This window comes from Dipodomys spectabilis, unplaced genomic scaffold (genome assembly GCF_019054845.1).
Source record: "Dipodomys spectabilis isolate Male_0828 unplaced genomic scaffold, ASM1905484v1 ptg000079l, whole genome shotgun sequence".
NCBI lineage: Eukaryota > Metazoa > Chordata > Mammalia > Rodentia > Heteromyidae > Dipodomys > Dipodomys spectabilis.
The window spans coordinates 1,582,380-1,609,100 of record NW_024870756.1 but is presented as its reverse complement, the minus strand read 5'-3'; the positions used below and the strand labels follow the sequence as shown (position 1 = coordinate 1,609,100).

General features: G+C 40.4%; 1 protein-coding gene and 1 pseudogene across 1 annotated transcript in view; one reads left to right on the top strand and one right to left on the bottom strand.

Moving 5' to 3' along the window:
• Positions 1-4,881: 4,881 nt before the first annotated feature.
• Gmcl1 (germ cell-less 1, spermatogenesis associated) overlaps positions 4,882-26,721 on the bottom strand; it is a 47,268-nt gene continuing 25,428 nt past the window's right edge. Inside the window, exons 9-14 of the mRNA XM_042683094.1 lie at positions 26,088-26,225; positions 22,452-22,521; positions 17,398-17,473; positions 13,411-13,556; positions 11,967-12,054; positions 4,882-6,221 (exon numbers count right to left, since the gene is read on the bottom strand). Of these exons, the coding sequence (XP_042539028.1) occupies positions 6,093-6,221; positions 11,967-12,054; positions 13,411-13,556; positions 17,398-17,473; positions 22,452-22,521; positions 26,088-26,225 (647 nt within the window). The 3' untranslated portion in view covers positions 4,882-6,092. The remainder of the gene's footprint in view (positions 6,222-11,966; positions 12,055-13,410; positions 13,557-17,397; positions 17,474-22,451; positions 22,522-26,087; positions 26,226-26,721) is intronic.
• LOC122110512 lies at positions 9,004-9,462 on the top strand (annotated as a pseudogene).

Genomic DNA, 26,721 nt, shown 5'->3' with positions numbered 1-26,721 from the left:
AAAGAAATTGCCAAATACTTCCCACAATGGTTGAGCTATTTTTCATGTCTGCTGGTATGTAAACAATACCCACACTGTCCACATTATCACTAGCATTGGCTTTGACACTATTTCTTTTTAGATACTCTAACTGGTATATATGTTATAGCTCATTAAGGACTTAGCATTTCAGGAATGGCTTGTTCAGTACCTTTCCATGTTATGTCCACATTATCGTCAGGTGAAATCTCTATGTCTTTTGCAAAATTTTCAATTTGTTGCCTTACTGTGGGATTTTGAGACCTTTACATTGTTTACAAGCCCTTTGTCAGATGCTACGATTTGCAAATACCTTCTCCCAGTAGTTTGTCTTTTCATTCTCTTAACTGATCTTTCACAGAGCAAATCTTTTAGTTTTTTTTTTTTCCTGTTGGTCATGGAGCTTTAACTCTGGGCTTGGGCATTGTCCCTCAGCTCTCAAGGCTAGCACTCTACCTCTTGGGCCACAGAGCCACTTCTGGTTTTTTCTGTTTATGTGGTGCTGAGGAATAGAACCCAGGGCGCCTCATGCATGTGAGGAAAGCACTCTACCAGAGCTACCTTCCCAGCCTCAAAAATCTTTTCAATTTTGATCTGGTTTTTCTTTTTTACAGATTGTTTTCTTGTGTGTATGGAGGGTGGAGAGGTAGAAAAGAAGGCAAGGGTAAAAGCGGGGAGAGAAGTCTAAAATAAGGCTAAAATAAACTTGTAGGCCCTGGCAAAGGCTTATACTGAGGGTTTGTGAGAAGCACTAGAGTTTTAAAGATGGGAAAGAATCAGATGTGTTTATTCAGAAAGAATTTGGGGTAACTTGGAGACCTGATCCATGGAAAACACACAGGAGACTGGTACCATCATCTAGGTTAATATCTTACTCTGTTTTGTGCTGCTATAATTGAACACCAGAAATTGAGTGACTTAGAATGAAAACAAACATTTCTCACAGTTCTGGAGATGGGGAAGTCCAATAGCTAGATGCCAACATTTGGTGAGGGCTTACTTGTATCATAACATGGCAGAGGGCATCATCATAGGGCTAAGAGGGAAGATGCTATTTCCAAAATAACATCATTAACCCATTCCTGACTTCAATCATCTCTCTAAACTATGGCACTGGGAATTAGGTTTCCAACATATATGGTCTTTTGGAGATGCAAAAAGTTTGCTTAGGCAAACCCTGAGCAGCTAGAAATGATAGTGGCTTGTACTAGAATGGTGTCAGTAGTCAAGGAGGGAAGTGGTTTGTGATACAGTAAAACTGTAGGACTGGATTTCCTAATACAAAGTATAAGGGAATTAGAAAATTTAAGAATGAGCCATGCCGGTGGCTCATGCCTATAATCCAAGCTACACAGGAGGCTAATTTCATTGGATCATGGTTTGAAGTCAGTCGGGGCAAGAAAGTCCATGTGACTTCTCTATCTTCAATTAACTATTAAAAAGCAAGAACCAAAACAAAAAGCAGAAGTGAGGGCTGGGAAGGTGGCTCAGTGGTAGAGTGCTTGCCTTGCATGCATGAGGCCCTGGGTTTGATTCCTCAGCACCACATGAACAGAAAAAGCTGCAAGTGATGCTGTGGCTCAAGTGGTAGAGCGCTAACCTTGAGCTAAAGAGCTGAGGGACAGCATCCAGGCCCAGAGTTCAAGCCCCACAACCAACAAACAAAAACAAAAACAGAAGTGAGCCATGGTTCAATTGGTAGAGCACTAGCTTTGAGGGAAAAAAAAAAACCCCAGACAGTACCCAGGCTGAGTTCAAGCCCCATGACAGGCACCACCACCCCCCCAAAAAAAAAAGTAATTTCAAGAATGACATCAGACTTCTGACTTGTGTTACTGAACAGATAACATCATCATTTTTGCAGGAAGGCATCCTAGAAAAATCCTGAAGAAAGCAGACAAGTGAATATTGCACATTGAGATGTCATTTCGGACATCTAGAGGATGGCAAGTAAATGCCAATCTGGAGCTTGGAAGGAATATCTAGGCTTGAGGTAGAGAAAAAGGAGCCGACAGATTTAGAAGTTTCTTTGGATTCAAGAAGTACATGAAATTACCCAACACAAGCTCTGGAAACAAAAGGGCCTGGAGAGAGCCAGAAGAGGAACTGCTGAAGAGAAGAAAGGAGTGGCAGCGCAGAAATAGAAATGAGTTCGTGTAATGTCAGAGAAGTTTAAAGAGAGGCTGCTTCTGTTTGGTTTTGCTTTTGAGGCTGTAACAGAAAAAAAAAATTGAGTTTTAGGCTGGGTTACACAGTTGAGACCCTGTCTCAAAAATGAACAATATACCCAAACTCAAAAATCTAGTTGCTACTACTGTTATTAGTTATTTTTCAAGCCAAATCCACTTATTTTTTGAAAAAAGGTGTTCATAATTACTGAATTATTATTATTACTCTACAGTATATCCTTTTAAGAACGCTCACAGATAAACAAAAATAATTACAAATGGGTATTGTTTTCTAGCCCTAGAAGTGCGAAAACAATCTCCCTTCCCATTTCTTCCCCCTTCCCCCCAAACAACGTAATACTAACTGGTAGAGGCTGGAAGGCAAGAGCTGATAAACACAAAAACTATGTATATAAGCTGGGTGTGTGTGTGGGGGGGGGGGGGGGGGGAGGATCATGCTTATAATTCTAGCTACTCAGGAGGCTGAGATCTGAGAATCACAGTTCAAAGGCAGCCCAGGCAGAAAAGTCAGTTAGACTCTTATCTCCAATAAACTACTTAGAAAAAGTCAGAAGTGGCACTGTGGCCTAAGTGGTAGAGTGCTAGCTTCCAGCACAAAGAGGCTCAGAGACTTGGCTTAGGCCCTGAGTTCAAGCTCCAGGACTGGCAAAAAGCAAACAAAAACTGTATATAGCAACTATGTGATTCTTCATCTGACATTATTAACACTTAATGGAAAGCATTCTAAATGAAAAGAACAGTAGACAAATGCCTAGAACTATCTGTAAGGAAACAAAAGCAGATTTTTTTTTTTTTTTTTTTGGTTGGTCGTGGGTCTTGAACTCTGGGCCTGGGCACTGTCCTTCAGCTCTTCAGCTCAAGGCAAGCACTCTACCACTTGAGCTACAGCGCCACTTCTGGTTTTCTGGTGGTTTATTGGAGATAGGAGTCTTACAGTCTCTCCTGCCCTGGCTGGCTTTGAACCGTGATCCTCAGATCTCAGCCTCCTGAGTAGCTAGGATTACAGGCGTGAGCCACAAGCACCCGGTAAAAAGCAGATTCTTTACTAGCAAAGTGAAGTATATCAGGTAAAGTACTAGCTGACAAATCCATTCTCAACCTTCTGAATCAGAAGAAGTAATTATTCTGTCAATGCTCTGGAAAGAAACAATGGTAGTTTTAATTTAGCCAGTTAATTTACATGACATAGAATAATTAATTTTTCTCCCTAATATACTCAAACTTTTTCCCAGGGTTTATAAATTGGTGTTTATTATTTATTGGTCGTACTGGTGTTTGAATTTGGCCTCAGGTTCACTACATAGGTGCTTTACCCCACTTGTGCCACAATTTCAGTCATTTTTTGCTTTTTTTAGATAGGGTCTCCTGTGGTTTATGCCCAGGGAAACTCTTGGACTTTAAACATCCTATATGTGCCCCTCTTATATAGCTTGGGTTACAAGTGTGGCATGTTGGCTGAGATAAGGTATTTTGTTACCCTTTTCATTGGGCTGGCCTTGACCTTCAGTCCTCTCAATCTCTAGCTCCTGAGTAGCTAGGATAGTAAGCAAGTACCAATATGTCTGGCTCTATTTTTAAATTAAAAAACTTTCTTTAGACAAGTATGGTGGCTCATGTGTGTAACACTAGCTATCTGCGAGCAAAGATCAGGAAGATCTCTGTTTGATGACAGCCTGGGAAAAACGTTTACAGGACTATCTAATAAAAACCTGGTGTAGGGGTATGTGACTGTCATCTCAGTTATATGGGAAGTATAAACGGAAGGCTCATGTTCCAGGTCAGCCAAGGGTTTTCACACCTGAAAAACAACCATAGCAAAAAGAGCAGGGGGTGTGGCATCTGCCTAGCAAGTGCAAGGCCCTGAGTTCAAACCCCAGTATTGAAGGAAAAAAAGGTTTTCTATTCTTTTTTTTTTGAGACAAGGTTTCATACTCTCATCTACTGAATGCTGGGATAACAAGTGTGCACTAATAGTGCTCAGCTCTGTTTTTTAAGATATAAAGTATAAATAGGGCTGGGAAGGTGGCTCAGTGGTAGAGCGCTTGCCTTGCATGCATGAGGCCCTGGGTTCGATTCCTCAGCACCACATAAGCAGAAAAAATAAAAAAAGCCGGAACTGGAAGTGGCGCTGTAGCTCAAGTGGTAGAGCACTCGCCTTGAGCTGAAAGAGCTGAGGGACAGCGCCCAGGCCCAGAGTTCAAGTCCCACGACCGACAAAAAAAAAAAAAAAAAAAAAAAAAAAAAAAAAAAAAAAAAAAAGCCGGAAGTGGCACTGTGGCTCAAGTGGTAGAGTGCTAGCCTTGAGCTGAAGAGCTGAGGACAGTGCCCAGGCCCAGAGTTCAGGCCCCATGACCGGACCCTCCCAAAAAAATAAAAGTGTAAATAACCTTGTGGGCTACTCTAAGAAAAAAACCCTTCCATATATCTCATGAGATATGATTATAGCCAAACATAAGATTAAGAAATGTAGCAGTATTCAATCTTACAGTCTAAGGGGGTATGAGGAAGCACTTACAAGTTTCCTTTATGTAAACCAAAAATAAGAATTCTGAAAGGATATAAACAATTTATGAACTTATTACTGGGAAAAAAACTATCAGTAAATTTAAAAAGTTAAATGTAGTTGGGAAAAACTACCTAGAAAGCAAATAATAATAAGATAAATCCTGATTTGTTCATTTTAAGTAGGATATTATTTATTCTTTTTCCAAATGGGCATTTATTATTTGTACAGATACATAAAAATGATTCCCATTTTTGAAAACATACTAAAATATACATCAACCACAGACATATTCACTCTGTCTGACTGGAATGAAAATAAGCATGGCTATTTTCAAAGTAGCAATAAACATAAGAAGCCAACATATGTAAATTATGACAAGTTTACCTTTCATTTTTGACAAAAATAAGCTCTACTTTTACATTAATGCTTTATTTTCAGCTTCCATATTAGACCTTCTAGCCTTATATACATTTACTATGAAATTCCTATCAGCATGTATAACGTAAAGGCACTCAATCCAGAGGTTATAAAGTCCTGAGTTAGGTAGGAAACAGACTTCCCAACTAAAATTTGAACAGAAATAATCCTAAAGGTCAGATAACATGAAAATGTTTAAGTGTAATATCTGGTACACAAATAATTCATAACCGAATAGTAAAAAGTATACAGAATGTCCAAGACGAGACCATGTAAAGGCAAAGGAAAATCCTCTGAATCAAATTAATTTTTCCCTCAGTCAACTTTAAAGGTCTAAAGCTGATACCTGCTTTTGCTACTGTTGTTAAAATCCTAAGAAAGCTGAATTTTAAAAAAAGTATGAAAATGCTTACATTTAAAAAAGTTTCTTATAATAACCTCCTCAATCATGAAAAAGTATCTGATGGCTAAATTAAGCAGGGAGTGGAAAGCTATTGGAGGAAATGCACGATGAGGAAGTTGAAGGACAGCTTTAAAGGCACCAATGGAAAAGCATTTGTAAGCTGAAGAGCTGTTCAAAGTATTCCTTTAGCAGTCACTTGAGCAAAAGAAAAAGAAACTACGGATGGCTAAATAAGGCTTACTAACATTAGGTAGGATCAAAGTTTAAGCTAAGTATCAAATCTATTGTTAAAAAGCAACGTGGAATTTACTTACAGCAATTTTCTATTGATGCTAAATTAAAAGCAAGAATTGACATCTTTAAAACATACATGGTTTAACTGTTTTCATGTGCATAGAAATGTAATGAGGGTAAAAATCATCTCCATGTTATCTGTACAGTACATAAGGCCTTTGTCAATGTTAGTCACCTTAGGTGTGAATATCAGTAGGGCCACTGAATTAAAGCTGGCTTAACAAAAAGTTTTCAAAGTGCTACTATTTTCCAACAGATGAGATCCTCAATTTTCTGGATTTTCTGGATGGCGATTATTTTCAGTTCTTTTTTCTGGCGATATATACAAGAAATTACAGCAGATGTATAAAGGGAAGACCAGAAGCCTGCTGTCCAAGTTCATCACCACTTGTTCCTGTAAGACAAATTTGTTGGTTTAATGACAACTAAATAGCAATATTCCATCAAAATTAAAGAAACCAAACTATTAAACTGAACCAAAAGAAGAGTATGGGAGTTTAGGCACCACAGCCCCAACCTCCAAATTCCAGCCCACTAGAGGTGCGATCCTGTTACACCTTCAGTTTTCCTTGCTGTAAAAAATGGAGAACAGCGGGGCTGGGAAGGTGGCTCAGTGGTAGAGCGCTTGCCTTGCATGCATGAGGCCCTGGGTTTGATTCCTCAGCACCACATAAGCAAAAAGAAAAAAGCCGGAAGTGGCACTGTGGCTCAAGTGGTAGAGTGCTAGCCTTGAGCTGAAGAGCTGAGGGACAGCGCCCAGGCCCAGAGTTCAAGCCCCACAACCGGACCCCCCCCTCCACAAAATGGAGAACAGCGATAGGAAATGTACTCATTACCTTCTCATGTAACTGTAACCCCTTTGTACGCTATTTTTACAATAAAAAACGTATTAAAAAAACAATTTCAAACCAACAAAAAAAATGAAGACAGAAGAGCGCTTGTTTTTACATGATCAATCTGGGGACTGAATGAGACATTGTGGAGTTAGCTATATATTACTCAATAGTGGTAGTTATCTTGCAAAAGCTTCTGCCAAGTTTTTACATATTTTATGAACAGATACAGCAAACAGGGGCTGGGATATAGCTCAGACAGAATACTTGTCTAGCTTGTGCAAGGATCTGAGTTCAATCCATGGAAGGTAGGCATTATTATCGCCATCAGGCATGGAAAAGTATGGTTCGAGTTTCCACTATCCCTAGAAGAAACATGTAATATGTCATCTGGAACATGAAATACATTATCATGTAAAAGTAATTGCTGGTTGAGTGACATCAATACAGGAGATGTTCCAGGCTCCTGTACACAGGCTTGAAGTGGGAGTCACAAAAATACCACCAAGATGCTATAGATCTACATGAAACTACACAAATCCATTAATGGCAACATTTGGTCAACAGAATAAATCCTCAGAGAAAAAAAGCAAAACTGAAATGTGAATCTATTTTCTGGTGGCAGTATTAGGGACTGGATTTAGGACCTAAAGCTTGCAAGGGAGGGAATCTACTACTTGAGCCATGCCTCTGACTGCTTTTTGCCGTTTTTTTCAGCGTAGGGTCTGAGTATAAATACCCAAGTTGGTCTTGGCTGTGATCTTTCTACTTGTGCTTCCCTGGGGATAACAGGTACTCATAGTGCCCAGCCATTGGTTGAGATGGAATCTTGTGAACTTTATGTCCAGGCTGCTTCACAAACCATGCATCTCTTCATTTCTGTCTCCTAAGTAGCTAGGATAACAGGACGGACTATGTTTGTCAGAATTCCTACATTTTTAACAATTGAGATCTATCCTGTACAATCATATGCACTAGTAGTTTCAATTTACTTCATATATTTTGAAAGAAGTACCATTAAGCACTGCTTAATTTTTTAGTTTGAAGCATGTGTTCCTGTAATGCAGAGGGATTAAAACAAAATTTATCTGAATGACTGAAGTGGGCTTACTATGACAGTTCTGTACCAGGGCAGGGGAGTAGTTGTAATGAACAGGATAAAGGTGAGGAACACAACTGTTGCTGAGGTTTATCTTGACACTCCAAAGGAGGAAAGTGGTACTTAGACAAAATTCTGGTGATGTCATCCAGCTAACAGTGCTAACAGTGTCACCAGAGAGGAATAATGTCAGAGCAGAGGTGGTGTGAAGATGCTTGAGTTACTATGGCCTCATGAGAAGGACAATGCGCTGATGCTATGTGTATCTGATGACAAATACCAGTCCTATGCACCATGACAAAACAAAAGTTCTAAAGAAGGTCAGAAATGTGATGTCTGAATACAGTTAAGGCCACAGTGAACTCCAGGGAGATGATATCAGTTGAGCATTGAGTAGACACACCTATTACGTTGTACTAGTCATCCTTTTCTCTCCCTAACAAGACATATCTAGTTTTAACTCCACCTGAGGAATCCATGTGCATCTCCAATTGCACTGACGGACCTGAGTGATAAAGTTCCACCTGGGAGATAGAAGCTGTGTGGCTCAGGCATCACAGGAGCAGACAGGAAAACAGCATCTTCCTGTGCCCCATTTCTATTTCCTCATGGTACTTCTTCACCTTGTTTGGGCTCACACTATCTGTTGTAACCACAGCTCTATGACTTCATAGACCTATATAATTAGACTTATATATTAGACCTATATAATGGTCTAAACTCCAGGATCAATAAATCCACTTGTAGCCAGGTACAGTGGCATATACTTGTAATCCTAGTTACACTTGGGATGGAGAGATCAAGGTCAGCCTGGGGTTCATTGTGAAACCTTGTTTTTAAAAAACAACAACAATAAAGAGTCACTGAAGCTGAGTGCCAGTGACTCACGCATGAATCCTAGCTACTGGAGGCTGAGATCTGAGGATCACGGTTCAAAGCCAGCCCGAGCAGGAAAGTCCGTGAGACTCTTATCTTCAATTAACCAGCAGAAAATCCAAGTGTAGCTCAAGTGGTAGAGTGTTTCCCTTGAGCTGAAGCACTCAGGGACAGCGCCCAGGCCCAGAGTTTAAGCCCATTACTGACAACAAACAAACAAACAAAAAGAGTCACTGGTAGCTCATCCTGTAATCCTAGCTACTCTGGAGATTGAGATCAAAGGACTGAGGGTCAAAGAATCCTTAGGACGCTATTTCCAATTAACAAGCAAAAAGCTGGACTGGCTTTTTCCCCAGTCATCTGGGAAGATGACCAATATTCAGACAGAGTATGCGTACCAGAAGCAGCTGACCATCTTTCAAAGTAAGAGGATGCTGCTGGGAGAAAGTGGCAAGGAGAAGCTCCCCAGATACTACAAGAACATCAGTGTAGGCTTCAAGACACCCAAAGAGTCCATTCCGGGCATTGACAAGAAATGCCCCTCCATGGGTAACATCATCATCTGAGGGTGGATCCTGTCTGGTGTGATGACCAAGATGAAGATGCAGAGGACCACTGTCACTTGCCAAGACTACCTCCACTACATCCGGAAGTACAATTGCTTCAAGAAGCACAAGAACATGTCTGTGCACCTGGCCCCTGCGACATCCAGATTGGGATGTTCACTCACTGTGGGTGAGTGCTGGCCCCTGAGCAAGACCATTTGATTCAATGTCCTCAAGGTATCCAAGGCTGCTGGCACCAAGAAGCAATTCTAAAAGTTCTGAGATGACACTGCCCCCACCCCAGGACAAATAACATGATTTTCCACTCTGAAAAAAAAAAAAAAAAAAGCTGGACTGGAAGAGATAACATGTCAGCTTCTAGCAAGTAAGCCAAGGACAAACTTGAGGCCCTGAGTTTTAGCCCTGATATTAGCACAAAAAACAAAACCAAAAAGTGTAAGAGCTAAATTATGTATGGTATAAGCCAAAATAATCAAGCAGCATAGCAACATTTGCAATATATTTATTAACTTGTTGTGGTCCAGAACTTTATTCCTTTGATCTCAGCCTCCTGAGTAGCTAGGATTACAGGCTGACCTCAAACTCATAGCCTTCCTGCCTTGGTCTCCCAGTACTGGTATTATAGGTATTATACCACCTTGCCTAGCTGAGCCTGGTGTTTTTCTACTTTTTTAATAACTCCAGCTGCTTTGAGCCACGGTGATTGTGTATATACATTTGTAGTTTTTTTTTTAATGAAGTTCCAGGTGAAAGGTAAGGGTAGTTATTGTCCATTGAGTTCCAGAAGGACCAAGAGAAAAGTCCCGTGGAGGAAAAGTTGAACTTTCTCAGCATATACCTGACATAATGGACATCCTCACAGGCCACTCATCTAGTCTCACCAGTAGAGTTCCCATAATGGCTGTTACAAAGCTCTGGGAGATTACAGTGCAACTTGAAGGTTCCTTGCAATGGGAAGGATGCTCTACAAGTTTCTGTGAGGAAAACTGTTATCTTCTTCTAATGTGTGAGAACTGTCTAGGCTCTGAATCTGGCATTGAAACAGTAAGTCAAATGAATTAAATGAAGTATAAGACTCTGGATAGTTCAAATAGTTTTTTTTTTTTTGGTTGGTCTGGGCCTAAGCGCTGTCCCTGAGTGCTTCAGCTCAAGTCTAGAGCTCTACCACTTGAGCCACAGCTCATGGACTTTCCTGCCTGGGCTGGCTTTGAACCGCAATCCTCAGATCTCAGCCTCCTGAGTAGCTAGGACTATAGGTGTGAGTCACCAGTGCTTGGCTTTCAAATAGTATAATTCTTTAGAAGGACTAAGTCAATGCCCAACAAAATAAGCACCAAGAAATATGTACTCACAAGGAGAGAGGGGTCTAGGGGAGAGGGAGTAGATGAATAAAGTGGGGAAGAGAGGGCGAACACAGTCAAGAATTCATTGTATAGGGGCTGGGAAGGTGGCTCAGTGGTAGAGCGCTTGCCTTGCATGCATGAAGCCCTGGGTTTGATTCCTCAGCACCACATGAGCAAAAAGAAAAAAGCTGGAAGTGGCGCTGTGGTTCAAGTGGTAGAGTGCTAGCCTTGAGCTGAAGAGCTGAGGGACAGCGCCCAGGCCCAGAGTTCAGGCCCCACGACCGGACCCTCCCACGGCCCCCCTCCCCCAAAAAAGAATTCATTGTATATACCACAAAATTAAGACAAATAAGGGAAGGAGTGGGTCAAACGGGTTGAAAACATTGAAGGGATTGATACTGATCAAGATGCATTGTATTTATAAACTGCTGTTAAATTGCAAGAAAAATACATATCCTATAAAGTTACAAAAAGTGAGGGAAGCGGTGGGTTGGGGGATGGTGAGAATGTTGAAAGTGGTGACATTGATCAAGATGTACTGTATTCATAAACTCCTTTGTACAACTAAAGATAATAAAAACATATTTTTTAAAAAAGTATGCCCTTGGGAATGTTAATTAGTTTCAATAGGCTCATGCCTATAAACCTAGCTGCTCAGGGTGGTAAGATCTGAGGGCTTGAAGTTCAAAGAATCTCCAATCTCCAATCTCCAATTAGCTATCAATAAGCAGCTGGAAGCAGAGCTGTGGCTCCAATCATACAGCACAAGCCTTGAGCTTCAATACTGGCAAAATAAACAAACTTCCTCTGCATCTCAATATTCAAATTCTACTTTCTGATTGTTGAATGACTTTACAAATAATTAGGGGCACACTACAGATGTTTGTAATCTTACAAACCTACTGTGCCAGAGAAAAATGTTCTCTTAATATTCATGGCAATATACTGGGTTGTCTACAAGGAGTCTGCTATGAATAAAGACTTGAGGTACATAAGACTTGAGGTACATAGGTTTCTGAAGATGATGTTGGATATAATACAATCATTTCCTGATAGTCAGCTTTCCCCTGCCCCAGATTAAATTGTTCTTTTGCTTCTGTTGTCTCCATTACTTTTCTAAAGGTACAATACCCTCCTTCTTTGAAGTGGGAGACCAAAAGCGTTTGCCACTGGAGCCATTTTCCGAGCTGGCTATCTGCTTATATACAGTAAGGCATCTTGTGGATAGGGCTGCCCAAGTGTGCACGTATGAGATAGTGCAGGGCACTGAACAAACACCATGCTTCATATTTACTTTCAAGAAGTCTAACAACTCTTCAAAAGTTAACATGGCATTATTTTAACATTAATTCTAGTTCAGAATGTCCCTGAGGTTTTAAAGCACAAATCCTCAGTAAGACAACAGAAAAGTAACCAACCTACCTGGTCCTTTTCAAGTGTAAGTATCTGATAGCCCGTTGTTCTACTACAGATTAGTTTTCCACTGCTATCAAAAGAAGCCAACCGTAATCTAGGATTAAAAATAAATAAAAATAAACTCATGATTTTTAAACCAAAATTTCTGATTTTTAACCAAAAATTGATTTTAAACAACCCATTTCACTTTAATATTTATTCTTCATCACTGAGCCACCTTCCCAGCCTCTTCATATTCTTTCTTATCAGACTTTAAAGTCCTTCCAAATTGTAAACTGTTTCCATTTCAGATTTATTATTTTGATGTATAAAATAACCGTGTTAGGTATATTTACCATAAAATTTACCATCATAATTATTTTTGTACATGATTCTGTGGCATTAAACACAGAATGTTCTGCCCTTACTACTCACCTCCAAAACATTTCATCTCCCCAGATAAAACTCTCCATTTTCCCTTCCCAGCCCTGGAAACCACCAGTCTACATTCTGTCCCCTTGTATGTAATATGAGTGGAATCATATAATACTTATCCTTTTGTAACACGATTACATAATAATGTCTTCAAATTCATTCAAGTTTAGCCTATGTTGGTTTTCACTCCCTCCCATCTTTCCTTCCTCCCTTTTTTTTTAAAACTTGAGACAAGGTCTTATTATGTAGCCAAGAACTGGGATTCTGGCATCATCATGCCTGGCTTCCCGTCCCTCCCTTCCCCCTCCCCCTTTTTTTGACTGGTATTGGGTTTGAATTCAAGGCCACAAATTCTTGCTCAGCTTGCTTGCTCACGATTTATGCTTTAACACCTGAGTCATGCCTAAAGCCTGGCTTTTTGTTGCTTAATTAGACTGGCTTCAAATTACCATCCTCAAGATCTCTGTTACCTGAGTGGCTAGGATTACAGACATGAGCCACCAGTCCCTGGTTCCTAATGGAGCCTATTTTTTTTTTTAATGTATACAATACTCCATTGTATATTTGTTACTATACTTCAGACCTGACATGGACATAAAACGGATTACTTTGGCCACTATGGATAATGCACTATGGATGATAATAATGAATACACAAATACCTGTTCAAAGAATCAAGTCTTAGGAGTTCCCAGCACTTAGTTACATTCAGTATATTACTATTGCTGTATACATTATTGGTTTTATTTGTCAGTTGTGGGGCTTGAACTCTGGGACTAGGTGCTGTCCCTCAGCTCTTCAGTTCAAGGCAAGTGTTATACCATTTGAACCACAGCACCACTTCCGGTTTTCTCATGGTTTACTGGAGATAAAGAGTCTCATGGATTTTCCTGCCCAGGCTGGCTTTGAACCGAGATCCTTAGATCTCAGCCTCCTGAGTAGCTAGGATTACAGGCATGAGCCATTGGCGCCCGGCTTCAAGGTTTTATTTCCTATTTTTCCTGTCATGAGAGTGGGGAGGGGAACTCTCCTCCTACCTAAATGCTATGCTCCTTCGAGGCTGTAAACTGACAGATCCACTACATGGCTGATTCAGTGTATTGCGTTTGAAAATGATGTACCGATTTGTATAAGTTACAAGTAGGTCAAAGCCGAAGTTAAAACCTGTCCACCGCCAGCAGTACTATGAGACACAAAAGAGAGATTTATTTCAGTTTATCACATTAGCAAGTCAAAAATGTTTCCCCCTCTAACTTATTCCAAGAATTTCTCCCATGAGCCCTCTACTTTTTGCCAGTACCATTCCTCTAAAGCTTCCCATGCAGGACACTCACACCAGAGAAGAAGCATTTGGAATTGTCATTCCTTAGTCACTTACCTGGTACTGTACCTCTGCATGATTTCCACACTACAATTTTACCACAAATTAATATGGCTTCCACTGCAAGTTAAGTAACTTTAGCCTAGGTGCCATGAGTCTGGATGGATGTAATAACCCACTAAAGTGGTGGCTAATGCCTATATTACTATCTTTCAGGAGGCTGTGGTCAGGAAAATAATGGTTTAAGGCTAGGCTAGGTAAAAAGTTTGTGAGACTATATCTCAACAGAAGCAGTTGTGTGAGGTGGCGCATGACTATCATTCTAGTATGAGGGGAAATGTAAACAGAAGGATGGTGATCTAGGGCCAGCCTGGGGAAAAAATGAGACTAATCTCAAAAATGACCAAAGCAAAAAGAACTAGGGGTGTGGCTCAAGCAGTGGTGCTCCACTGCTTACCTAACAAGCATGAAACCTAGAGTTCAAACCCTAGAAGTTCAAAGCCCTCTAGCGGGGTGCCAGTGGCACATGTCTGCAATCCCAGCTACTCGGAAAGCTGAAATTGTGAGGATTGGGATTCATGGAAACCTACGCATATATGTAAGACCCTTTCTCAACCCATAGCTAAACCAGGAACTGGTGGCTCACACCTGTAACCCTACCTACTCAGGCTGAGATCTCAGGACTGTGAAAGCCAGCCTGGGCAGGAAAGTCCATGAGACACTTATTTTAGTTAACCACCAAAAAGCTGAAAGTAGAAACCTAACTCAACAGATAGTGCACCATCCTTCAGTGAAAATGCTGAAAGACAGTATCCCAGCACAGGCATAGACACAGACACACAGACAAATCAATCCCAGCACTGGCACCAAAAACAAAAAAAACACAAAAACAGTACAGACTCAGATATATGAGTACCTGCCTTGCACTTGCTGGGCAGGCTGTGAGTTCAAACCCCAGTACTGAAGAACAAAACAAAACAAAAATTTTCACTTTAAAGTATCACTGGGTTATTTTAAAATGGAACCATGAGGTTCCAAGTTTGTTCATTTATATCATTAGCTAAATAAATTTAAGTATTAAGGATATTAAGGATATAAGTATTAAAGATAGGGTGATTTAGGAAACTAAGGTAGGGCTTCAGGGCTTGACTGATAACCTGAATTATGACATTAATTCCACTTATACATTCTCAGCATATATACTGTATGCCAGGCTTTATTCCTAGGTAGTAGAGATCTACCCTAGCAGAATTTATATTCCATCAGGTGAATATGTATGGTGGGAGTGGATAACAGCACACATAGAATGAAAGAGGAGAATGTCAGGAGAAGAGGAGAGAGGCTTGGTGTTGGGAGCTGATGTAAACAGATCCTTAGGGAAACTGTCTGAAGAGGTTGATGAAGGAGCAGATCAAGAAGTGTTTTGGAGGAAGAGGGTCAGAGGTAGACAGAATAAGTAAAAGCCAGAGGTAAAATACAGGAGGACCTTATCAGGAATAGTAAAATGCCTATCAAGTTATTAGGAATGAAAGCTGTCTTTTTTTTGGAGGGTAGGCAACGGTGTCAGTCCTGGGGCTTGAACTCAGGGCCAGGACATTGTCCCTGAACTTTTTTTTTTTTTTTTTAAATGATAAAGTGTTTTATTTAGATTTGGTCTGTCTTCATCATTCCCTAATTCTGAATTGTGAAAGGTTATTATGTCATGACACTCATACATCTTGTAATCCTTTCTCTTCATACTCTGGTCACACATATACACATCATATGTCAATATAATATTATTAACACAGCATAAATATTTAAATAGTAGGATGCATTTCACAAGAAAGAGGCTCTATGAATCATGGCTGGTCCTAATAAAAGGCAAACACCAGAATACTATGTAGGTAGTTACAGTGTTGATATGATCAATACAGCTAATTTTTATAATACCCATCCAATATATATATATATATTTTTTTTTGGGTCCAGTCGTGGGGCCTGAACTCTGGGCCTGGGCACTGTCCCTCAGCTCTTCAGCTCAAGGCTAGCGCTCTACCACTTGAGCCACAGCGCCACTTCCAGCTTTTTTCTTTTTGCTTATGTGGTGCTGAGGAATCGAACCCAGGGCCTCAGGCATGCAAGGCAAGTGCTCTACCACTGAACTACCTTCCCAGCCCCCCATCCAATATTTTGATAAGTCATTCACAGGTAAGAAGCAAAGGACAAAGATTTTTTTAGATCATGTGCCGTTTGTCTCTTTTCTCTTGGCTTACGTCTCTGAACTTTCGTGCTAGTACTCTTACCACCTGAGCAACAGCTCTACTTCTGACTTTTTGGTGGCTACCTGGAAGTGTCTCATGGACCTCCCTACTCAGCTGGCTTCAAATGGCAATCCTCAGATCTCAGCTTCTTGAGTAGTTAGTATTACAGGCATGAGCCACCAGTGCCCACCTTGAGGGCTGCTCTTTTGAGAGAAGGTATGAGTCATACCAGAGGATAAATGTACTAGGGAAATGCAGGAGAATCACCACTCAGCACAAAGACCTGTTTCATGTTTGCTGCTACGACATTTATTCATCTGTCTTCATGCAGGTGTGATAGCATGCAAAACTGGGTTTTAACAAGAAGAGGGGTTTAACCATCAAAGTTTGACAGTCAAAGAGAACAAGGAAGCTAAAAGTATAAATAAAGGATCAATCCTATGATGGAAAAGTAAAATTTAAAGTATTAAGTAAAATTTAAGTTATTAAGAACAATGTATTATCATCCTAGAGGTGTTAAAAAAATTGCTGGAGTCCAGGTTTGGGAGCAGAAATGAGGAATGTCTGGCCTACAGGTCATATAAGGCCTATGATGTCATATGGTACACAACAGGATAACATTTATGTTTCTCATTGGTTGCTCACATGTCCTGCCTATAGTCATTATTTTGTATGGCCTTTGAATGATGTTACAAATATCCAAATGGTCTTTGTCAGAAAAAAGTTTCCCCACCCCTGTTCTAGAGAGCACAGCATGATATAAGGAGGTAGGACCTGTAAATGATTTGTCTGAAGTGGACCTTTGGAATGTGAGACTCATCAACGGTGAAATCTTGTAGGGATATTTGATGGCTGGGATAGGGAGAACATAAGCTCACTGGGGTAAGAAGGGTAGGAAATCACCAATGCTGACCAGAGTAAGTGAACTCTGTGAATGATGGCAACAGTATGTCCAGTAGAAGTACTGCAAAAGAATTTCTTTTAAAGGAGCTGGGTTCAATGAAGGATGAAAGAGGAGCAATTAGGAATAAGGAAGATAAGTCTTTTTCATACTCTGAACACATCATAATTATAACTGCAAACAGAATAACCTTTAAAAATTAAAGTTATGGATGGGGTTGGGATAGATGGCAGGTGGGGAAAATGATGGAAGGGGTGATAGTGATCAAGATGCATTATACATATAAACTGACATGCTGTAGAACAGCTCCTCCTCGACCAGGGAGAGTTACTGTCTTCAACTTTTAGCACACAGTTCAGGAGTGAAACACAGGGGACAGTGAGCGAGGAAGGGGACACTCAAAACTAACTAGGCAGTTAAGTCAAATCAACCTATCAATAAAATGACAGACACTGCAGCCAGATAACCTTAACATCCCCAAAGGTAATGCTTAATGTAGGTAGCAATTATTTTCTAAAGTGTTTACATTAGGATAGTAAGAATCACAATCCATACTTACTTCACCATCTTTGGCGAGCTTTCTACCACATCTCATGCTATTTCCTTCTAGTTCTTCTTTATTAATTTCTTGAGGCCTAAAATAATATGTAAGTCATGAACTTTCATAGGAAATTGACAATTAGGAATTGAAAAAGAATGGTGAATTTAAAAGAATAAACATCCTTGCAATAGATTTTAAAATAATTTATTTTGATATAGATAAAAATACAGCACTGTGCTACAACATAGCTCAGGGGTTGAGGGGCTGGCATGCACTTAGGCCCTGAGTTCAATCTCCAGGACTAAAAAAAAAAAAAGAATGTAATCCATTACATTAAAAAATGTGCTGGGCGCTGGTGGCTTACACCTGTAATCCTAGCTACTCAGGAGGCTGAAAGCTGAGAAATGCAGTTTACAGGCAGTCCAGCAGAAAAGTCCCCATGTGACTCTTATTTCCAATTAACCACTGAGAAAACCAAAGTGGACTTGTGGCTCTAAGTGGTAGAGTGCTAGCCTTGAGCAGAAGAGCTCAGGGACAGTGCTCAGGCACTAAGTTCAAGCCCCACAACCATAAAAAAAAAACTCCGTATAATCAACTATGAGAAGCACTTATTTCAAGTTTTAATAAACGATATCATTATCAATTTGATAATTCCAAATGATAAGAGCAGCACAATATGTCCATTCATGCATTCACTCATATATCAAGTGCCTAGAAACTGGGAAGAAAGGGGCTGGGAAGATGGCTCAGTGGTAGAGTGCTTGCCTTGCATGCATGAGGCCCTGGGTTCGATTCCTCAGCACCACATAAGCAAAAAGAAAAAAGCCAGAGGTGGCGCTGTGGCTCAAGTGGTAGAACGCTAGCCTTGAGCTGAAGAGCTGAGGGACAGCGCGCAGGCCCAGAGTTTAGGCCCCATGACAGCACCCCCCCCCCCAAAAGAAAAAAGAAAAAGAAAAAAGAAACTGGGAAGAAAATATATAATAATAAGTAAATATAAATATATCTGACATCAGAGAGCTCAGGGTGGCAGGACAAGACATAATTAATGATTATTATAATGTGGAATGAGGCATGATAATAATGCCTGGAGAAGGCACAATTTCTCTCCAAGAGTAGAGAGAGAATAGTCACGCCAAGTGGGAGTCTCTGGGTGGAGAAGGAATATGTGTTGTGTGCAGGGGTAAGGAATACACACAGAAGGAAGAATTGCCTGTTTTTCTTTCATTTTTTAATCTATAAAAAGAAGACTAGAGGGGCTGGGAAGGTGGCTCAGTGGTAGAGCACTTGCCTTGCATGCCTGAGGCCCTGGGTTCTATTCCTCAGCACCACATAAGCAAAAAGAAAAAAGCTAGAAGTGGCGCTGTGGCTCAAGTGGTAGAGCGCTAGCCTTGAGCTGAAGAGCTGAGGGACAGCACCCAGGCCCAGAGTTCAGGTCCCACGACTGGACCACCACCCCTCCCCCCCCCCCCCCCAAAAAAAAAAAAAAAAGAAGACTAGAGAACAGCAGAGTATCAAAAAAAAAAAAAAAAAAAAACAAAACCTTGCAACATAAAATGGACCAGAGAGGAGTTAATGTGAAAGGCTTTTGGAGTAGACTGTTGAAGGTCCCACTGGCCATGCCTTTCCTGTTGGTAACAGAGAATTCCCAGACTTTTGTATTATAAAAAATTACAATTAAGCTGGGTGCTGGTGGCTCACGCCTGTAATCCTAGCTATTCAGGAGGCTGAGATCTGAGGATCATGGTTCAAAGCCAGCCCAGGCAAGGAAACACTGTGAAACTCTTATCTCCAATTAACCACAAGAAAACCGGTGCTGTGGCTCAAGTGGTAGAGTGCTTGCCTTGAGTTGTAGAGTGTAGGGACAGTGCCCAGGTCCAGGGTTCAAGCCCCACGACCGACCAAAAAAATAAACCAAAACTACAATTAAACTGGGCGCCGGTGGCCCATGCCTTTAACCCTGGCTACTAAGGAGGCTAAGATCTGAAAACTGCAGTTCCAAGCCAACTCGGGCAGGAAAGTACCTGAGACTTTTACCTCCTTTCAATTAACCACAAGAAGACTAGAAGTGGCACAGTGGCTCAAGTTGGTAGAGTGCTGGCCTTGAGCTGAAGAGCTCAGGGACAGTGCCCAGGCCCAGAGTTCAAGCCTTATGGGCCCTCCCCGCCCCCAAAAAAGAATTACAATTATACTTTCTATATAAAAGTAAGAAAAATAAGGATACTGATCCCAGTTCTCTAGCCTCAATAATCTTGAATAGCAACTCATCCCTGGACATGTATAAGCAGGAAAGTGACACAGCATTTTTGCTCAGGGCTAGCAATCTATTTTTCTACTTTTTCTTTATATCATCTATTTCCGGCTTATGGCCCTTTCACGTTTGTTTTTTTTTTAAGGTGATATACAAAGGAGTACAGTTACATATATAAGGTATTGAGTACATTTCTTGTCAAACTTGTTACCCGCTCTCTCATTTTCGCCCACTTTCCCTCCAAATTCCCACTCCACCCCCACAAGTTATACAGTTCATTTCCAATCTATTGTCTGGGACTGCATTAAACTTCAGAGCTTCTCCATGGCAAAGACATAGATAGCAAGATAAATATAAAGTCCACAGATTGGGACAAGACCTTCACTAGCTGTACAACAGACAAGGGCCTCATATCTCAAATATACTTAGAACTCAAGAAATTAAATCCCCCAAAAACAAATCCTCAAAGAAACACTTGCCCCATTAAATAAGTGTGCTAAAGACTTAAAGAGAGACTTTTCTGAAGAGGAAATAAGAATGGCCAATAGACCCTTGAAGAAATGCTCAACATCTCTGGCCATAAAAGAAATGAAAATCAAAAGAACACTGAGGCCAGGCACTGGTAGCTCATGCCTATAATCCTAGCTACTCAGGAGGCTGAAATCTGAGGATCATGGTTCAAATCCTGCCCAGGAAAGAAAGTCCGTTGACACTCTTACCTCCAATTAACCACTAGAAAAGCAGAAGTGGCACAGTGGCTCAAGTGGTAGAGCTGAAAAGCTCAGGGGCAGCGCCCAGGCCCAGAGTTCAAAAGCCCCATGACCAACCAAAATAAAACAAAACAAAACCAATCAAAAACACTGAGATTCTACCTCATTCCAGTTAGAATGCCATCAATTATCAAGAAATCTAATAACAACAAATGATAGAGGGGGGATGTGGCCAAAAGGGAACACTACTAACACTGTGGAAGTATAAACTTGTTTAACCACTCTGGAAAGCAGGGTGGAGGTTCTTCGATAGCAGTCTATAGCTTGAACCACATTTCTGGCTTTTTCCCCAGTGCTGGGCATCAAACCTGAGGTGTCATACTTGGTGGTAGGATAGCACTCTTTTAATGAGCTATACCTCAGTCCATATCATGTACTTCTGAGGTCAAGAAAATTAGATACTTATTCTAGCTCAGTCTCCTAGGTAAAGTGATTGATTACCTCAATGAGAATAAAGGTGGAAAAAAAAATCTTGGGCTGGGCACTGGTGGCTCATGTCTGTAATCCTAGCTACTCAGGAGGCTGAGCTCTGAGGACCGCAGTTCAAAGCCAGCCTCACGGCCAGGAGACTCAATCTCCAATAAACCACCAGAAAACCAGAAGTGGCGCTGTATTTCAAGTGGTAGAGTGGTAGCCTTGAGCTGAAGAGCTGAGTTCAAGCTCCACAATCAATAAAAAAATGTTGGAAAATAAATCCAAAATTTAAAGCTGAATGTACAAAAGATATAGAATGAGTCATTATTATTCATATATTACAAAATGTTTCAAATCTCAATTCCATTAAGTAATAAACTTTATTTTTTGGTTTTTGATTAATTATATCTACCTTCAAGCATTTTATTATATTACTTATGCTGGATAAGTATGTTTTCAATAAAAAGGTGGAATTTTATTTATAAAATATAAACTAAAAACTCTGGATAAAGAATCTCATAGTCATCATGAATTTATGTAACTCATATACTATTTGTATATAAACTTGTAACTAGTTCATTATTTTTAGGAGTTTTCTGGAATATAAAAATAAGAGTTAAAAGAGATTGAGTTAGCAAGGCACCTTTGGCTCACACCTATAATCCTAACTACTCAGGAGGCTGAGATCTGAGGATTGCAGTTCAAAGCCAGCCCAGGCAGGAAAGTCCATGAGACTCATCACTAATTAACCACCAAAAAAGCTGGAAATGGAGCTATTGCTCAAGTGGTAGAGCACTAGCTTTGATCACAAGAGCTCAGAGACAGGCCTTGAGTTCAAGCTCCAGGATTGACACCAAAAAAACTAAAAAAGAGAAATTGGGCAAACTTCACATTTCCCAATGCCTCTTCTATGTACTTGGAGGTAGAAGGTAGTGTTTCTTCAAACTGTCAATTTCAAGGAACTACTGCAAGGATTAAATACTAAATGGGAAAGCAAGTGTGCTACAAAGCACAATACAATAAAGAACTGATTATTTTATTTCTCGTACAGTAAAGAAAGTCTATGAATCATATGCTTGTGGGGAGGAGGGCATCTATAACCAGATGATTTTTATTCATTTTGTTCAAATTCAAAACCTGTTTAGTAATTAGAATTTGACAATATACCGTAATATAAAAATTAGCCTTAAGTACATATAAATATAAAAATCATGCTTAAAAAAGTATTATTGCAAAATAATATTTCAATGTCAAAAGAAAATAAAAATATAAGAGTAGGTAAAACCAAATGTAACTTCAATTTTTCTAATGTAGCAAGCAAAAATTCAAACATTTTTCACACTATCTAATTGGCCAGAATGATATTTCAAAACTTATAAATAAAAATACAAGGAAAAGGTTGATTATATGATCTTCAACAGTTTAAAATTTTAATACAGTACTGATTTTTCAATATAATGAATGCATTTAAAAATTAATTAACAAAAGTTTCTGGTGTTTTTCTTTTTTGGATTGGGGGTGTAGCTCAGTGGTAGAATACTTGCTAGTAGGTGTCAGGCTCTAGGTTCCATTCCCTGCCCCAAATCTTTTTGTGTTTCTTTAAATATTAACAATAATATGATATAATGTAATATACTTACCCCACTTCACTATCTTGCTCTGCCCGGAGCATAGCAAGCCACTGCTGTTTATACACAGAAGACAGCCATTCTAAAATATAAACATTAACAATAAATTGAAATAAAAGAACATAGAATTTCAACAATGTAATTGTTGAAACTGTTTTCACTCCTAAATTCAAGCTCAAAATAGCAATTTCAGAAGTGCATAACTACATGAGGCAGAGTCTGGTAGGTTTATGGCTCAAAGTCAGTCAGGGAAGGGGGACAAGTCTTCATCTCAGCTAATAAGAAGCTAGGCATGGTGTCATTCCAACTTTACAAAAAGCATGAATAGGAGGACTGCAGTCAGAACATCTTGGACAAAAACTTGAGACCCTATCTGAAAATAAAGTAAAGAAGGGCTGAGAGGCATAGCTCTGCCTTGCAAGCACAAGGCCCTAAGTTCAAATCCTAGTACTACAGAACAAAACAAAAAACCCAACAGCATATAGCTAGTCTGACATGGTGGTACATGCCTGTAAACCCAGTGCTTCAGAGGTGAGGCAAGAGGACTACAAATTTAAGACCAGATTGGGCTACATAGCAAGATCTCATCTCAAAAAGACAAAATAAACAACAGGCAGGAACCTTATCTTTAACAAATGTGTAAAAAAGATGGCTTTATATTCTTCAAAGTGGTATCATTCAGCTTTGCTTGACTAGACTTTATTTGAATTATATATATTTAAATTAAGATTTAAGCTGGGAGCCGGGAGCCAGTGGCTCACGCTTGTAATCCTACCTACTCAGGAGGCTGAAATCTGAGGATCACGGTTCAAAGCCTGCCTGGGCAGGAAAGTCAGTGAGACTCTTATCTCCAATAAACCATCAGAAAACCGGAATGGCACTGTGGCTCAAGTGGTAGAGCACTAGCCTTGAGCTGAAGATCTCAGGGACAGTGCCCAGGCCCAGAGTTCAAGCCCTGACCAATCCTAGCTACTCAGGAGCCTGAGATGTGAAGATTGTGGTTCATAGCCAGCCAGGACAGAAAAGTCTGTGAGACTCTTATTCCAATCAAGTACTCAGAAAAAGTGTGGCTCAAGTGGTAAAGTGCTAGCCTTGAGCACAGAGAGACTCAGAGACAGTGCCCAGGCTCTGAGTTTAAGCCCCAGGACTGGCAGAAAACAAACAAACAAAGAGTGAAGAATGAAAGCCCTTAAGATTTTCCTGACCCTGACTTCGAAGCAAGTAACAGGAAGGCATGGGAAAAATGGCACTAATACATATCAGAGGTATGAGAGTGGAGGGAAGTATGACAAGGAGAATATGGACAGAGTAAAGTCTTCAATGAGCTGACCTGAGATCCATCTAATTATAAGAAATAATGGAGGGGCTAAGAAAGTGGCTCAGTGGTAGAGTGCTTGCCTTGCATACATGAGGCCCTGGGTTGGATTCCTCAGCACCACATAAGCAGAAAAAGCCAGCAGTGACGAGCTGTGTACCAAGTGGTAGAACACTAGCTTTGAGCTTAAGAGCTGAGGGACAGTGCCTACGCCCAGCGTTCAGGCCTCATGACCGACAAAAAAAAAAGTATTTAAGAAACAGTGCTGCCAAGGACTGGTGGCTCACGCCTGTAATCCTAGCTATTCAGGAAGCTGAGTTCTGAGGATCATGGTTCTAAGCTAGCCGGGGCAGGAAAGTCCATGAAACTCTAATCCCCAATAAACCACCAGAAAACTGTAAGTGGTGCTGTGGCTCAAGTAGAGAGCACCAGCCTTGAGCTGAAGAGCTCAGGGACAATGCCCAGGCCCAGAGTTCAAGCCCATGAAAAAAAGGAAAGGAAAAAAAAAAAGCAAGAAATAATGGAACTCAAATGTGACTAAGTTCCCCCCTCCCCTTTTTTTTTTAATGGTGTTGGGGATTAACACCATTGTGCTTGAGGTCAAATGCTCTATCACTGAACAGTACTTGTAGCCCCCAATTTTCCCCAGATTTAAGATGTATTCCTACTGACCACATGTATCAATTTTGTCAATAATGTGAGCTATGTGGCTATATACTACTAGGTAATTTTTCCTTGTGTTGGGGACAGAATCCACAGTTTGCCACAAGGTAGGCAAGCACTTTAGTATGGTTATGTGTTACCACATAGTTAACCTAGAAAACTAAATTAGTTGCTTCAAAAGATTTATATTACAGGGGCTGAGAAGGTAGCTCAGCGGTAGAGTGCATGCCTTGTAAGCATGAGGCCCTGGGTTCGGTTCCTCAGCACCACATAAACAGAAAAAGCCGCAAGTGGTGCTGTGGCTTCAGTGGTAGTGCTCTAGCCTTGAGCTGAAGAGCTGAGGGACAGTGCCCAGGCCCAGAGTTCAGACCTCATGACCGGCAAAAAAAAAAAGAAAAGATTTATATTACAATTATTAAAGATATGCTTGATTCAACATGTATAAGATTTTAAGAAAAATAAAATAAGCAAATTAAAGGATTACTAATTTTTTTTTTTAAAAAAGCAGTTATGACTTTTAAATACATAATGCTGGTCCTGAAGCTTGAACTTAGGGTCCAGGTGCTGTCCACTTGGGCAAAGTTGCACTGTTGAGTTTCTATTGGTTAAATGAAGACTCATAGACTTTCCTGTCCTGAGCTGGCTTTGAACCAAGATCCTCAGATCTCAGCCTCTCAGTAGCTAGGATGATAAATAAGTGTGAGCCACAAGTACACAAACAAAAGTCACTTTTAAAAGTCTGATCTAGAATCAAAGAACATCTGGTGCTCAGCATGGTGGTACGTACCTGTAATACTAGCATTTACAAGGCAGAGAGGAGGTGGTTGTGGGGATTGGGGAAATGCATTCGTAATATTTAATTCATATCCTATGAAACTAAGTGGTACCAACTCCTTTGTACAACTACTTAATGATAGAAACAATTTAAAAAATTTAAAGAGTGTGAAGCCAACTTGTGTTGTCTCAAAAAACAAGGGCTGAGACTGTACGCTAAAGTACTTGCCTAGCATGCACAAAGCCCTGAGTTCCACCCCCAGCACTGCTAGTGAGCAGGAAAACATTCATACTACAGAAGACTATTTATATTCTGGAAAGTATTTTAATGAAGTATGATATGGGCAAATACCCACAATATATAATGTGCGCACAGAAATGATTCCACTGTGCATAAAAATGCCTATCTTGGGGGCTGGGAAGGTGGCTCAGTGGTAGAGCACTTGCCTTGCATGCATGAGGCCCCAGGTTCGATCCCTCAGCACCCCATAAGCAAAAAGAAAAAAGCCGGGAGTGGCGCTGTGGCTCAAGTGGTAGAGCGCTAGCCTTGAGCTGAAGAGCTGAGGGACAGTGCCCAGGTCCAGAGTTCAGGCCCCACGACTGGACCAAAAAAAAAAAAAAATGCCTATCTTGAGGCAGGGAAGGTGGCTCAGTGGTAGAGTGCTTGCCTTGCATGCTTAAGGCCTTGGGTTTGTTTCCTCAGCACCATATAAGCAGAAAAAACCGGAAGTGGTGGTATGGCTCAAGTGGTAGAACACTAGCCTTGAGCTGAAGAGCTGAGGGACAGCACCCAGGCCCAGAGTTCAGGCCCCACAATGACAAAAAAAAAAAAAGCCTATTTTTTTGAGCACTGTCTCACTAATCCCTTACAGGCAGAAACTCATCTTGCCACTTACCTGAAGGTACTAGAGAATCTTGTTCAATGATCCTTGCAGAAGCCAGGTCACTAATAATGTACTGCAGCCTTAGATGTCTAAACACAGACACAAATGGTTTCCCTTGTTCAGTGTCAAGGAAGGCTATGCCTTCAAGATCTGTAAGAAATAGTTAAAATTAAATAGCATTCTTTTTCAAATTTATTACTCTATTCCTCAATGCTCTTGTGGCTAGAGATGTATAGACTATTAGAATGTAAATAAACTAGTTTCAGGAACTTTAAGCATTACATAAGACACTGGAGATGCAGAGACAGCGGGAGCTCATTTATAATGTGGCAAGGTAGGAAAGGCAGGCTTGAGCAATGAGGCTATCTCCAGAATCCCTTACCCTGAACTGAACACACCAGTGAATTTAGGAAGCCCAAAGTCTTATCTGAAGGTCTCTGCAAGATACATGGGACATGAAACAACCCTTGGGATTCTTCTAATTTATGCTTCAGCTATAATCAATCAACCAACATCAGTTAATGATGTTCTAGAATACTGAAACTATTACCATAGATCTGTAACACAATATTAATGTATTACTAAAATAATTTAAACTTTTGAAGTATATGATTTTTTTCTGTATAAGGGTTTTTCTTTTTTTAAT